Source organism: Meleagris gallopavo, chromosome 12 (genome assembly GCF_905368555.1).
Source record: "Meleagris gallopavo chromosome 12, MGAL_WU_HG_1.1, whole genome shotgun sequence".
NCBI lineage: Eukaryota > Metazoa > Chordata > Aves > Galliformes > Phasianidae > Meleagris > Meleagris gallopavo.
Genome location: NC_139415.1, coordinates 19,649,833 through 19,664,900, shown reverse-complemented (window position 1 = coordinate 19,664,900; position 15,068 = coordinate 19,649,833). Strand labels below are relative to the sequence as shown.

Here is a 15,068-nt window from a genome sequence, read left to right as displayed (position 1 = left end):
TGGGGCGCGGTGCGTTCCAGCGGTCGCGTTTGCCCAGATCGTCACGATCAGAAGTCGGTCTTTCTCAGCACAGGCGCGGCACGAGGCCGGCTGGCCGCGGGGCACCGCAGCGCCGCGTTTCCCTCTGCGCGAGGCGCGCCCCGGAGCTCGCAGCCCGCGGAGGGTTAACGCGGGCGGGCGGGGGCCGGGCGGCTCCTCCCTCGGCTCGCCCTGACACAGCAGCTGCGCGCCGCAGCTCGCCGGTGTCCGCACCGCTGCGGCTCTCCGGGCGTCCGCCGCTGAGCCGGGACGCGATGGTACGTGCGCGGCCCCTCCCTGGGGCGCCGGGGCTCGGGCGGGCAGTGGAGGCTGGGGGCTGCGATCCGTGAGAAGCCCCTCGCGCTGTTGGGGGCAGTAGCGCTTTGTTCTCGGTTCGGGGTCGTTTGCGGCTGCGAAGAGAGCCCTTCGGCCCGGGCTGCGCGATGGGTGCCCGGGAGCGGGGGGCTGCCCGGCCCGGCGCTCTGAGATTGCTGCGCGCTGCCCGTGCGGGCGGATATCTCCGCGGAGCCGTCCGCAGGAGATGCGCTTTTCCTTCCCTGGGCGCTCACCTCACTGGGAGACGGCGGAGGGAGCGACAGAGCGGTGGGGGGGGGGGAACCGATGGCCGGAGTGCGAGGCGGCCGCAGGTGGAGCTCGGATTTACGGTCTGTGTGAGGACATCGCCCCGCTCGGCTGCTCGCGGTCTGCGCGTAGGAGCCGGCTGAATTCCACGGCTGCTCAGCTGTTCGCTGCTCTCGGGTCATCAGCGCGGAGAAGGAAGGATCGAGATGAATCCAGAAGAAAATCTGGAGGGAGCATTCCGCTTGTCGGGGAGCTGCGGCACCGCGCCCCGCCCCGGTGGGCGCCTCGGGAGGGGAGAGGGCGGCGGAGGCGCCTCCTGGGCGCTGCCTTTGGGCCCGGCCCGGTGACAGCCGCTGACGCCGTTCCCGGTACCGATGCTGAAATGTGGCCGATGCTTAGCGGGAGGGGGAGGGCTGTTAACTGTCACCGCTGGTTCGAGGGAAGAGAGGTCCAGGGACGCTCCTGAGGTTCCTTTTTCCTTCGGTGCTGCACGCCCACATGTGAGGAGTGCTGAAGTAGCTGAAGTCTGGCTCTGAGCAGCTCCAAGCTGTGTTCTTCAGGACGAGAAACCACAAAGCATCCAAACTTGCAGCTGGGCGGGGGAGGAAGGATCTTTTAGAATTTGATGCAGTCTTTCTAGGGCAGCAGAGGAGAGATGTGGCTGGGGGTGAAGTGGGTGTTCATCCTAGCAGGCTACAGGGAAGCGTTTTTTGCTTTAGAAGTGAAGATAGTGAAGTACTTTCTTTTTCCTGGGAGTGGTCCTTTGTTATCCCCCACCCTGCTGTGGAGGGCAGCTTCTCCCATTTTGAGGGGAGGAGAAGGTGCACCACCAGTGGTACGAGGTGACGCACGTGCTGTGTTTTTGTAGGGTATCTTTGGCATCCCTTAGAATTGCACCTAATGAACATCTTGTTAAAGGATTAAATCATCCGAATGCTAGTGCTGATATTCATTGAAGCATTTTAAATAGGGCTTTTTATCTACGGTGTTTGGAGAAAGACAGAGAAGCTGGAGCAGGGCTGGGCATACTGGACTGCTGATTGTCAGTATATCTTCTGATCTCTGTTCTGAGTGCTGCTTTGGCTGTGAGGGAGGAGAGGTGAACCTCACTGACTGAGGGGAGCAGTTAAAGTCAGCAGTGATGCCAACAAAAGCTTTCTTAATAGAGAGAAGGGCTGCCGTGTGTGGGGGCTGAAGGTGGTCGGGCTGGACTCACAGTGATGTAGGAAGGAGAAAGAGGAGGGAGCTGGGACATATTTATCACAGTGAGCTCGGAGGGAGGAGCGTGGCTGCTGCACACTCGCGCACGCAGGAACACGCACACACACTGCGGCAAATTCTGCAGCTGGTGCCTGCTGGCTTATGACTGCAGAAAAAACAAGCTCCAGTTTAAACTCTGATCTCAGAGATGCGGCTGCTTCTATTCCCAGTGTCTCCGGTCCCGCTGTGAGCAGCCCTGCAGGCTGGGCGCTTCTCCAGAATGACGGGGGTTCCTCTTTCTTCCGATGAGGTAGGGGACTTTTTGCTGCATAGGTCAGTATCCGCCCTGTCTCCTTGACTGCTCTGTCTGGTCAGTTGCATCCAGGCTGTGTGTCTGTCCTTATGCTTCCTTCAGCAAACGGCCGTTGTATAGCAGCCGTTTTATTCTCCCCTCCTTTCCTTTGCTCTGTTGAGGCCCGATCTGCAGTAGTGTTGTTCCTGATGAGATAATCCGTAAGAGGAATGTCCTATTGCATCATTTTGCCGTTCTTCCTTCCGTCTGTGTTCCCTAGTGATGTTCTCAGCTGAAATAGGGCTGTGTGATGGACTTGAGCTCAGGAATACAGTGAGCAGTAGCCAGCATGGGTTGTTCTTGATGAAAGCGAGGAAGCTGTGCATGCAAACCGGTACTGCAGAGGGCCTCATCTGGAGGAAGGAGGCTGGGCACCTGGCTGAGGGTGGAAGAGGAGTTCCTCAGCATGAGCTCTTGTGGGACGTGGCCTTGTGCTCTTGTGCGTGTTCATACGCAAAGCATCCAAGGTAACTCTGGGATAGCTGCATCTCACAGAAGAATAACAAACAGTCAAATAAGGATGCAGCAGCATACCTTGGTGGTGTGTGTCAGAGATCTGCTGCCCACTTGGCAAGCACAGCCCAGTGTGCCACGTGCATTATCGCAGGCTTCCGTTGATGGGTAGGAGAGAGAGGCCTGCAGGCCTTCAAAAGAAGATGCTATGGGAAACCATGGAAGACAAGATGGCCTAGCTAACATACGGGGACTTCCCAGTAGTGACAAGCTCAAAATGGAGGGGTGTGCCTTCTAGGTGTACGGTGTTTGCTAGGCAGAAGTAATTGGGAAGGGTAGGGAGACAGCAGTTGCTGGGCTGATGGATCATCTCTGGGAATGGGAGGGAAGAGAAGAAGTTATGTGCGTGTTTAAAAATGAGTCGGGGGGGGGGGAGGGGAAACAAAGGATTGTTTTTTTTCCCAGTCTCAAAAATCCTGAAACGGTTACAGGTTTGTGTCATTCTGAACTTCAGCACAGGCCTTGTAGCTGAGGAAATGAAGGACTAGAGAAGGTATTGGGCTAATGTGGTTTTTAATTTCTTGATTGACACTTGTTTTTTGCACATCCCAGTAGAGCTGCTTGAATGAATTGCGTGAAGTTGAGCAGCTTGGATGAGTTCTGTGGATTCCTCTCGCAAATGTATGCGCTTTGTCTTTGCCTAGAGCAAGCAATGAGACTTTACTTTAGAAAATATTTAGAAAATAAATACTTGAATGGTGCCTCTCCAAGGATGAAGGTTGAGAATCTCAAATGGGAAGAGGAGCATAAGTCACAGGTGGGGTAGGCTTTAATGTTCAACAGGACATACTGATAACAGACACATCTCTCTCTATACGTATTGTCTTTTATGCGCCTTCTTGTGAAATCTTTTGCAATTGACCAGGAACTCCTTTGTGCCCTGGTTTCACAATGGGTCGGGGTGAGTAAGATTTTGTGTGACTTCAGCATTCTTCAGTACAAGAAATCTTTTCGTGAATTTGGTGAACTGTTGAGGCTCTGGAGGGGAAGGTGAAAGAGGAGGAGGAGAACTGATCTACAGGCACTGATCAGTGCATTGGGGAATGTATTTCCATGTTGGTCTTGAGAAAAGTCCATTTTGATTTCCAGTGAAAAAATTAAAGCCATAAAAATTGGGTGCTATTTTTCATAGGTGCCATAGGGACGAATAAATGGTGGTTTAAAAAAAAGCATGGAAGTGTAACTGGCAAGTCTAGATCTTTTTGTTTCATCTACCAACTTTCAGGTTAAGAGATTCAGTTAAAAGATTTTGCCTGAATAGCTTTTCCACTTCCTTTGTTTCACTGGGATATGACCATCATGTTTGTGCTGTTCTCTGCTAAGTGCCATTGCCAAATTCTTAAATAATTTAGGAACAAACAAACTAGAAGGAAAAGGCCCTTAATATCTTTGCTTTTAACGTTGCCTCAGAAATGTCAGCCTGTCATCAGGTACTAATATTGATCTTGGAGGAAAAGTGGGCACACAGTCAGCGATTCACCTCCTATCTGGCTAGATTTGTGTTCTGAAGAGCCTCCTAAACAGAGTAGGAGGGTTAACTGTGGTTAACTTGGGGGGAACTGAGAGCACTCTACAAGTTGCATAGGAAGTAAATTACTTCAAATAAATATGTGGCATCTTTTTGAAGAAGCAGCCTTCAGGCTGGTGAGTACAAACACTGTGTGTTTTTACTCAGATCCCGCCTGGTAGATCTGCATGGGAGTTCTAATTGTTAGGAAGATTCTTTCATGCTGCTCGTCCATGTTAGAAAGCAAAGGCGGTCTTCAAAGAAATGGGATGCGTGGGACTGTGGAAGGGGTCTGTGCCTGCATAGCTCTGACAGAGCCAAACAAGTGTAGGGCTCTGAGACAAATGTGCTCCCAATCACAGAGGTCTGCTCCAATCCTCTTTATTTCCCCAGGTTTGTAATTGCAGTCCCTGGATGCTCAGTGCAGATTGCAGACTGAAAGGTGTGGCTAGGCTTGATAGTATTAAAAAGAAGGGACTCCAGTTATGGAGCATGACTTGAGTGAGCTCAGTGCAGGCTCTCCTTGACTTCTCTCAAGTGCTTCTCTTCTCCATGCTGAACAGACAAAGCCGTGCATTTGCTTACAGAATGGACCGGTGGCCTTGAAGCTCTGCACCTTTAAAGTATCTTTCTGTATCACATTCATTATTACTGCACTCCATGCTGTGAATCAAATCCCAGGAATCCAGATCATGCAGAGAATTTACGAAGTGGTAACGAGATCCAGGAGCGCAGAGTCAAAATGCAGCTAGGAGGGTTGTTGGCAGAGGATGGGTGTTTTTTACTCGAGCACTGGCAGAAAGCAGACTTGGGTGCTTTATCACTGCTGTATGTGCAGTCTGCAGGTGGTTTCATAACCGTGTCTTAAATAGAGACTGCATTCAGCAGGTCATCTTCAATACAATCAGCTGAGAGAGAAGAAAAGCTTCTTAGGATGGCCATCTCCTCAAAGGGACCATCTATCAGTCCATCGGGGGTGGTGGAGTGAGGATGGCTGAGCGATGTTTTAAGGTGTGCTTCGGTTTCCTTGCGGGGGTTCAGTGGAGACATTTGATAAGCTATACCTCCAGCTCCTCACAGATGGAGATAATGCCATTATGCGGAGCTGTGCTCTTGATTCATGTGAATACTTTGCACTGTTTCACAGCCAGGGATGCAGGGAAAGCTTGAGTCAGCAAAGCTGCTGCAGGGAACAGAATCTCTCCAGGCTGATTCTGCATCTGGCAAACTAGAAAAAAAGTGTTCATCTTACCTATTAATGCAGCTTAGCTGTGGTGTAGCTTCCAGCTGAGGGACATCTAACAAGTTGTTAGAATGGTAACTTCTGAAAATAGATACAACTGCTTCCAAAGTGAACTTCTGCCTTCAATTAGCAGTTCTAAAGTGGCTGGGCTATCAAATTGCTCTTTAGCATAAAAGTGAGACAGTATGTGCAATTAAAAAGCAGTGAGATGGTTGCTATAGATGGCACAGTATAGAAATAGAAGTTGCCTGGGAAAGGAGCTGTAGATGGTAAGAAAGCATCTCGGACAAGACAGTAAAGCACAGGCAATTGACTGGAGGGAGTATCTCTTGAGATGTAGCAAATAGCAACTGCCTGCCGTACCTTAAATGTTTCCCTTCCATCTCTTGCCCAGTTGCTGGTTCACCTTCTTGGTGTTCTGTGAGAAGGCGGTCACTCCTCTTGCACAGCCCGTCCTTACCCTAAAGCACAGTCAGTTCTCCTGAGAAGTGGCATATGGCAAGGGAAGTTTTTAAGCACCTTCAGTTAGATCCACCAATGGAAACATGAATGTTCCTTCACGCACCTCAACCCTTTCCATCTTGACAGACCTGCAATGGTCCTTCTGGAAACCATTCCAGACTTTTCTTCTTTGCTTCACACCAGTTTGTGCCCCTCTTGCATTGTGTTGATCTCCATACCGCTGGCTTTGACAGTAACTCATTTAATGTGCTGTGCTTTCCCATAGTCTTCAAACTGTTGCTGTCCAGTTCTTTCACCAAGATGTCTTCTGACCCCAATGGCTGCTTAGTTCCATTGATGGCTGTTTTTTCCCCTTTCTCTGTCCTGTTTAGTGTTACCATAATCATTTCATTTCACACTTTGACTCTGTTTCCATTGAGAAGGTTCATATGAGGCATTTCCTGTTCCACATTCATGGGGCTTTAATTCAGTGCTGCCATGATTCTCATTATGTGACTCGGTGTCCTAATATTAAAAGTCACAGTCATAGAACATCTGAGGTTGGAAGGGACACCAAAACGTCATCATGTCCAACTTTCTGTGGGAAAAGGGAGCTTGGATGAGACAATCTAGCACTCCATCTAACCGCATCCTGGAAACTTCCAGTGATGGGGATTCTACTGTATCTCTGTGTTCCAGTGATTGATTGCTCTCATTGTAAAAGGTTTATTTCACCAGGACCCAAACCCTGCCAGTGCAACTTGTAGCTGTTGCCATTTGTCCTCTCTGTGTGGTTGTATGTGAAGAGAGAGCATCAGTCCTTTCTGTAGCTGCCCTTTAAGTACAGTGAATGCGGTGATGAGGACCGATCTGAGCCTTCTCTGCAAGGTGGAAAAAGCCTTTCTCCTGCAACCCTCCCTCATGGGCAGGTTCTCCAGCCCTTCCCTCATCTTTCTGCACCTCCTTTAGTCCCTCTCCAGTCTCTCCAAACACCTGTTTTGAACTATGGGGACCCTACCTGGGCACAGCACTCCAGATGTCTCCTGACAAGCGCTGAGCAGAGTAGGGTGATCGTATCTATACATCTGCTGGTAGTTACGCTATTCTGAAACTTCTGGAAAACCTCATGCATACAGTACTTCATGCTATCTGATTCCAATACCTCATCATTCTCGCCTGCTGAATCACTCTAGAAAGCTTAAACGGCACTTAGAGCTGCAGAGGGAAAGAGCAAAGATGCTCACCGTGTGGCCTGGTGTTTGGGACACAGATGTGTGGTGCTCCTGTTTGCATCTCTGTGCCAGTGAGCATTTCCACTGCGTGTACAGAAGAGCCTGAGGTCAGCCAGAGAGGCTGGGAGTGGCAGACAGTGGCTCACGCTGAGGTTGCCTGTCTCCTGAGGGAAGCGGCCAAGCGCAGCCCTCTGTGCCACTTCTTGTGGGCTGTGTCCCTTCATGGATGCAAGGATGGAGACAGACCTCCGTGCTCCTCCCATTTCCTTAATGCTTCTCTGCAGCACATCAGGGCTGGGATGAAGGCATTGCCTTGGTCGTAGGCATGGGCAGCGCTGAACTGGAGGGTGTGTGGGGCAGTCAGGAGGAATAAAAAGGCGACACAGAGAGCAAAGTCATCATGGTAAGAAAGAACAGAGTTTTAAACTGGCGGAGTGTGGTGACCCTGTTATGTCTTCTCAGTCAGAATGTGTGCTGAACCCAACAGAGCTTTTCTTCTGGACAGAAAAGGGAACTGGGATTTTCTGTGGGATTATATGTAAATATATAAATATAATATCCTGAGAAGAATTTTCTCAAATTTTTGAGAGAAAAGGAGTGAAAACCAATGGATTGCTGCTATTTTAAGGAAAAAAAATGTAACTGCTTTTATCAGTAATTTTAGCTGATATTTTGTTCAAGCAAATATTCTGTTGTGATCTAAACAACTTAATATTTTGCTTTGAAGTTAAAATATTTGTTAGAACAGGTTATTAGTAAAATGATTTTTTAGATTTTTTAGATAAGTGCTGTGTCAGCTTTGGGCTCTAATTTACAGCTTGTGGGAGCTAATGGAGACTGAGAGCTGTGCTCTGTCCTTCAGCATCTGAGGAGCTGCCCAGCTCCTTTCCTCCTGCATGGAGATGCATTCTGGCTGTAACTCACAATCTGAAGGTGGCCGTTTTCTGCGTGGCTGAGTTCCCAGAAGCAGAAGCTGCCTATTTCTCTCAGCCAGGCTGATGCTGGCACTTTCTAGACTCCTGTTTGTCCTCTAAAGGTCAGACAAGAATGAGATATGGCTCCTTGCTTTATGTGCCACGTTTGTGGCAGTCGCTATTGCTTGCACAGGGCCAGGCACTACTGCAGAGATGTTCTGTTTACAGCAGTTCCTTCCCTCTGTCCCCAAAAAAGGGAATGACAGCTTTCTTTAAAATAGAATTTTCCCAGAATCCTTGTTTTCTAGAATTCCCCTCTAATGCCCACCAGACATTCAAGTCTTCTCAGCCACTCCTCTTGGGGGGATTTCTTGTTAAATATATTGAGGATTCTCCTCATGCAGGCAACACGATAGCTGTGTGGAGCTTTCCTCATGGTGCTCTGTGACAAACTCCTGTTTGTGCTTTTGAGGCTGTGGCAGCCCATGGTTTGCCTGTTTCTGCTCACAGCTGTGGAAGCACCAAAGCGTGCAGTACAGCAGGGAAGCCCAGGTGAGGCAGTCAGCCCGTAGGTGAAGGGGCACTGAGCTGTGACTTTGCAGTTGCTGGTTTGTGTGCTGACAGCCAAAGCAATCTTCCCATTTTTTTTAATTCCTGAGCCTATTTGTCTTGCTGGCAGAGCTTCCAAATCTCCTCCAGCCAGACCTGGTCGTGCTGGTGGTATGGCGTTTGGTTTGCTTGCTGGAGGAAGAAGCTTCAGCAACTGCGTGCCTGTCAGGTGTAGTGCTTAGGGCATTGCTTCCAGCAAGAATGCTTACTCTTCTCTCTGACTGCTGAAAGATGCAGGGGTTTCCTTGGGCAGGGGGGGGTCTGTGTTGCAGTAGGTGGTAAGGAGGTGTGTTTGCATGGTGGGGATAGGAAGCAGGATCCTGCTCAGTAATCAGTCTCTCTCCCAAGGAGATGTAGCTTGCTGCATTCATTACAGTTCTGGAGCATTTGTGAATGAATATATTGTTTCATTTTCTCTGAATGGACCCCAGTTGGGGCTGGATCCTTTTTTTTCTTTTTTTTTTTTTTCTCCATGAGCACTGAAGGAGCTGCAGTTGAAGGCTTTGTAGCCACAGAATGAGAGTCAGTGATCATCTCAGTGTTACGGCGCCATTTTAGAATGAAGACATGGCAGCCTTTCAGCTCGCACTAGCTCATGTTAATTATGCAAATGTATGCACCCCGAGAACCCCTCATGTATGCTTTGACTGTCATCAGAAATGAACCTTTTTTTCCACAAGGCATCAGGAAGATAATGTGTCCCAAGGCTCAGCTCTTTGCTGCGAAAGGAACTGACCCAAAGAACAATCTAGGGCCTATTGATGTTTGCCTTACAGGTGCAACCTGGCCTATTAATTCCAAATAATCCCAGAAGTGAAGGAAGCAAAGATTGTAGGAAGACAAGAAAGGTAAAGAGGAATAAAGAATGCTCCCTGGATGTGCCAGGATTGGTGTCTACGGTCAGATGAACAGTCTGTGTCCCCTTCATACCAGGGTCCTATGAGCTGTGTAACACAGACTGCATGCCCCCATCAGATACTTGCAAGCACTGATGAGGTCTCTCTTCCAGGCTAAACAGTCCCGGCTGTTTCAGCTCTCCCTGCATCAGAGATAGGCCAGTCCTTTAATCGTTTCTGTGGCCCTTATACACAGATTGTTGGGGTTTGGCTGAGTTCAGCGCAGCCTCCCTGGAAAGCTGCCTCCTTAGAGCTCTGCCTAAAGATGAGATGAGAACCTGGGAATGCCAACCTGACCATTGGTCTCTTACGTCATTACCACCGAGTTGTAGCTACAGTTTCTCCAGTTATCACCAACAGAATGATAAGACCTCTAAGATTTGATGCTCTGAAAGATGAAAGCAAGCAAAGCAGCAGCTCTGCAGCTATACTCGTTAGCCCTTCAGGCCAGCCCAACTTTTGCTGTTCAGCTACAGGCCTTCTGGGTGCTTTCAGTCGGAGTGGCAATGCACCTTACGTACAAGGATCTGTGTTGGCAGCACAAGGGCCTCCAGGGCCGTCACTCTGCTTCTAGGATCATCTCTTTCTCGGTCGATCTATTTGTGACGTAGTGACCTTAAAGCACAGCACAGTGCTCCAGCCTAGACTGACCTCCATGCGTAGTCCTCATCGCTTGAGTGCTAAAAGCGGTGTCAGGACCTCCACTCTCTTATGGTCTCTCTTTGCACGCATAGACAGCCCTGGATGGATAATGCATACCAATGCCAAGGTCTGCGTGGCTTTGCTTGTTGCTTGGTTTCCTGGAACAAAACCAATCTGATTCTACACCACGTACATATCCTCCTTAAAAACTAGGAAAAAAAAAAAAAACAGACCTTTCCTCCCTCCCCTTGAATGCAGCCTGCAGGTCCTGAAATGCCACTTGGAAGTAACTCTAGCACTTCTGCTATTGCCTAGCTGTTGCTAGTCACCTCTGGGATGTTACTGTGTAATGTTTTGTGGGCAGTTCCTGCTGACTTCCATATAAGAGGTGGATGCTGTATAGAAAAAGAGCTTTATGCGTGTGTTCTGCAGTCCTTCAGAATCAGAATGCATTGCTTCTGAACAATAGTAAGTAATGTGATCCTTGTACAAGAGGAGAATACCCCTTCTCTGTCTTGGAAACTTTCAGTGAGGTCATGAATGAGGCATTTATGTATGAAATTTTACATATGATATGCAGCAACCGCTTTGTGTGAGAAAAACACAACTGATGCCAGGAGTTAGAAACCAGCTGAGACAGAAGGCAAATGTATGTCCAAGTCTGTGACACAGCCAGCAGAGAAATAGAAGGGCTTCATGATTTTGTACTAAGTACGAAGTTGATGGGTATGCTAATGATAAGAAAAGGAGTTGGGATGAAAATGGAGGTGGCAAAATTTGCAGATGACTCAGTTGCTTATATCTAGAAATGATTGTGAGGAACCTATGCAACTAAAGGGAACAGTCATCATGATCTCATGTTAAAATCACTGTCAAAAAAATGCAAGATTAAGCATGCTGTAATAATTAACCCTTCCCAGCTCATCATAAGAGCACAGTTAATTGTATCATCAGGGTGAAATTTTGATATCGCTGTTTAACTCTAACTGAAGGTCTTTATTTGGTGCAGAGCTCACGTCAGGCTATGTTGTGATGAAATGTAATAGGGAATAATACGAAATACGCAATAATGGCACCCTTGTGAGTCTTCTGTGTCATTCTTGTTTTGATACTTGTGCTCTTACTCTTCCTAAGGTCTGGAGCAGAAATAGAGGAGTTTTGGGAATTAGTGATGCGTGCCCAGGGAACTTCTCCTTTTAAGAAACAAATGGCAAAGACTGGGCTGTTTCTGTCTTGGCAGGGATATGATGGGGAGAAATGTTCTCTGGAAATGCATCAGCATTGTGATAACTGCACTGATTAGAATGTGTCTGGATGCATAAAGTGAAGATTCATCTGAAAGAAAGATTTTAATATTAACGAAACTTACCCACAGCTACTGGTGGAGAGGATATTTCATGACGTGTGTGCAATGAGTGAGCAGATCTGGAGAGGGCTGAACAGGGAATGGGGATCTGTGGTCAGATAGGGGCGTTCCTGTGTTTATTCCAGGCAAGTTGAAGACAGCAGTTTTCATGAGCTTTAGAAGAATGTTTTCCATACAGTAAATGTAGATAAGGGACTCTCCTATTTGCAGTGAGATTTCCAGGCATGCATTTCACTATGATGGAGCTCTAGTTAATGGACAATGGCCCAGGGTGTTTTCAGTCTGCAGCGTTGGTTGCAACACTGCTAATTTCTGTTGTAATTTTTGTAAGAAGGATGCTCCAGCCCATGTGTTTAAATCTTCTTCTGCAGGCCTGTACTGAGGGAGCAGCCAGCAAAGGGCTTTGGGATGGCTGGCCTTCCCTTGGCTGCCATGCCTGCATCCATGCAACTGTAAGTCTGAGAGGCATTCAGGAAGAAAAGGCTGTGCTGTGGCCCAGCAGGACATGCTGCTCTCCTGCCCTGATCTCTCCCTGTTGTCACCGGGCTGCCTCTGAGCAGCTGAGGAACAGTGTCCCTATCCTGCAGACCTCTCCTGCCCAGTGCAGCCAGCTGGGCAGAGCTCAGGCTTCTGCTGTCCTGATTTTCAGATGTCAGTTTCAAATTTCTGTATGTGTGGACACTGGCTGACAGTGGATGCTTCTCCTCTGAAAAATTGGAAGGAAAACTCTCCCACAGCCTAACTGAAATCTCCAGCACCTCTCTGTATGTGCTATTCCAGCATCTGACCACCCTCATGGTAAAAAAGTGTTTTCTTGTCCTCAGATGGAACCGCGTGTCTCTTAATTTGTGCCTGTTTCCTCTTGTTCTGCCACTGGATACCGCTGAGAAGAGTCTGGCTTTATCTTCCATCATTATTTATAAACATTGATAATCTCCTTGCCCCTCCCCCACCTTTTTTTTTTCCCAGCCTAAACAACATTCATGCTCTCAGCCTCTCGTATGAAAGCACTTTAGTCCCTTAATCATCTTCGTGGCCCCGCACCATTTGTGCCTTCCATCTGCCACAGCTGCTGGTTCCATAGCTTGAACTCTTTCTTTCAAGTATGAAGGGGGCAGCCCCTCTATGGGGTGGGAGGATGTGAGCAGAATGCTAACAAACCCTGCTTTGTTTGCCCCTCTCAGCAGTGACAGCTCAGCTGCTTAGGCTTGAATGACGGTCATGGCAAAGAGCAGCAGTATTTCAATGCCCATTAGTCCTGCAGACAGCCCCTCTCCTGCAGCTGCTGTTGTTCTCCCAAGGCTGCCTGCAGCCCTCAGGCTGGCATTGCCTCTGCGGCACTTTGGTGCCTGGTGCTTGGAAGGATAGGATGCTCGTGTGCACCACTGAGCATGCTCTGGGCCTGAGAACCCTCCCTTTCAGGACAGCAGGCATTGATCTTTCTTTAAAAAACAAAACAAAACAAAAAAAAAAACAAAAAAACAAAAACAAAACCTGATCAGGGTCCTGGTTATGTCAATATTTTGCCAAATCTCCATGTAATTCCCATCCTGAGTGCCTTCTTGCGCTACCAGGCTCTTGCTCTTTGACAGATTCTTGTCTGGGTGCAATTCTTACATGAGGGAGACAGTAGAGCAGGAATTCCAGATCTTTTCATAGCAGCAGTTCATCTCTAGTAGTGTGGTTTTAAAGAAAACACACACATACACAAAACCGCACTACGGGGAAAAGAAACTGACTAATGACAAGAAATTTGGTTTCAGTGCTGCACCACTCCAGTGAAGGGCGAGTTGGCAGTCATTTTCATCAGCTGGTTTTCTTTGTGGTGACTAAAGCTTGGACAACATCCATAGATACCTCTCCATGGTGTCTGCAATGAGGGAAAAATTTCTCATTGCAGCCTTCTGATATTTGAAGGGAGCATATAAACAGAAGGGTGAACAACTGTTTACATGGGTTCATAGTGCTGGGACAAGGGGGCATGGTCTTAAACTGAGACGGGAGGTTTAGGTTGGATATTAGGAGGAAGTTTTTCACCCAGAGGGTGGTGAGGCACTGGAACAGGTTGCCCAAGGAGGCTGTGGATGCCCCATCCCTGCAGGCATCCAAGGCCAGGCTGGATGTGGCTCTGGGCAGCCTGGGCTGCTGGTTGGCGACCTGCACACAGCAGTTGGGACTGGATGAGCGCTGTGGGCCTTTGCAACCCAGGCCATTCATAGATTCTATGAAAATACTTCTGTTTGGGTGGGATAATCAGTCCATGTCAGTGTGTGTGGAGCGCAGCTGTCTGGCACAAGCCAGTGGTTTGACATATCTGGCACAGTGAACTTCAGAACACATTGGAGTTGAGTTGCAAATTATGCTAATCCAGAAATAAGATTTTTTTCTTTGTTACCTGAAAAGGTTCGCTTTGTCTCTCAGACTTGTTTACTAAATTGAGTCTGGAATATAAGTTGTAGCCTTGCAATCAAAGTCACGCTGAAATGAAATTTTAGAAGCTTAAACATTGGAATAAACATTGACACACAGTTGTTTTCTTACCAGCTTCTCCTTTCCTGTTTAATTTCTAGGCCAAAGAACCCTCCATCACCGGAGTGATACTCTGGAGACAGTGATCCTGGTAAACCCCAATGTGGACAGCATTGTGTCTGAGGTAAGAACCTGGTGCTGGGGGATTTCCTCGTGTCAGATTCCTGGCTGATGTTTAACATGGAAGATCACGATCACACTTAGCACAACCTCAGCCACGCTGCCCATCTGCTGCAGGATGCGATGACACCAGATGTTCTGGTTTGCCAGCAAGATGTGTGCTGTAAGCCAGTATTCTGGAGCAGAGATTACTGCTACACAAGGAGACACACAGGAACGTTTGGTTCCTCGTGTCCCAGCGCTGTGGGAATGAGCCGCTTCCTGGAAGAGTCAGTGCCTGTAGAATTGTTTGATGTTAATTATTTCTTGGGAGCTGGTAGAGCTTCCCAACGGACAGGGTGGAAGGTTTTTGAACCCTGAGCATTCTAGTTTGATGAGAGTCTTGATGCACCAATCTGACATGGCAATGTAACGCCAAACATTTTCTCTTAACCCTGGCCTACTTTCCTAATGTGAATTATAACGTGACACTGAGCTGCATCAGGTGGGCGGTAGAACTGCCTTCCCTATATATAGGAAACTCACATTTTGGCTCTTTGTAAATAGCACGTTAATATCACCTGGAACTGTTTTCACTCTCTGTGTGGTTGTACTCTCTTCTGCATGCTGAAGAATACAGATAACTTTTTAAAATGCAAATCAAACTAGTGACAGTGCTGTCTCATGGCAACAGGTCCGCTCGCTGGTGTGCGATTCATCAGCCCACAAACTACTGATCTTCTGTGGTCAGAGCTCTGACCAGGAAGGAGACCTGGTCCTGCAGACAGGGACCTTCACTTACCAGAAATTTGCTGAGATACTTTCAGACCCAGAGGTGAGTAAGTAGTAAGTTAAATCCTTCTCTGAGAAGCTTGGAAATGATATCAAACGTAGCTCTACTTATCACGTAGTATGTCCCTAGGCC

The 15,068-nt window shown here is 48.1% G+C and overlaps 1 protein-coding gene across 2 annotated transcripts in view; it reads left to right on the top strand.

The window, feature by feature from the left end:
- MAP1A (microtubule associated protein 1A) overlaps positions 1-15,068 on the top strand; it is a 50,424-nt gene that overhangs the window by 19,041 nt on the left and 16,315 nt on the right. Inside the window, exons 1-3 of one of the 2 annotated variants that reach the window (XM_085234087.1) lie at positions 224-296; positions 14,086-14,168; positions 14,838-14,978. Coding sequence is in view for 1 of the 2 variants with exons in the window: in XM_085234086.1 (XP_085090212.1) it covers positions 14,086-14,168; positions 14,838-14,978 (224 nt within the window). In the remaining variant the exon portion in view is untranslated. Of the gene's footprint in view, positions 1-223; positions 297-14,085; positions 14,169-14,837; positions 14,979-15,068 lie in introns of those variants that run through there. The other variant, XM_085234086.1, reaches the window with a different exon arrangement.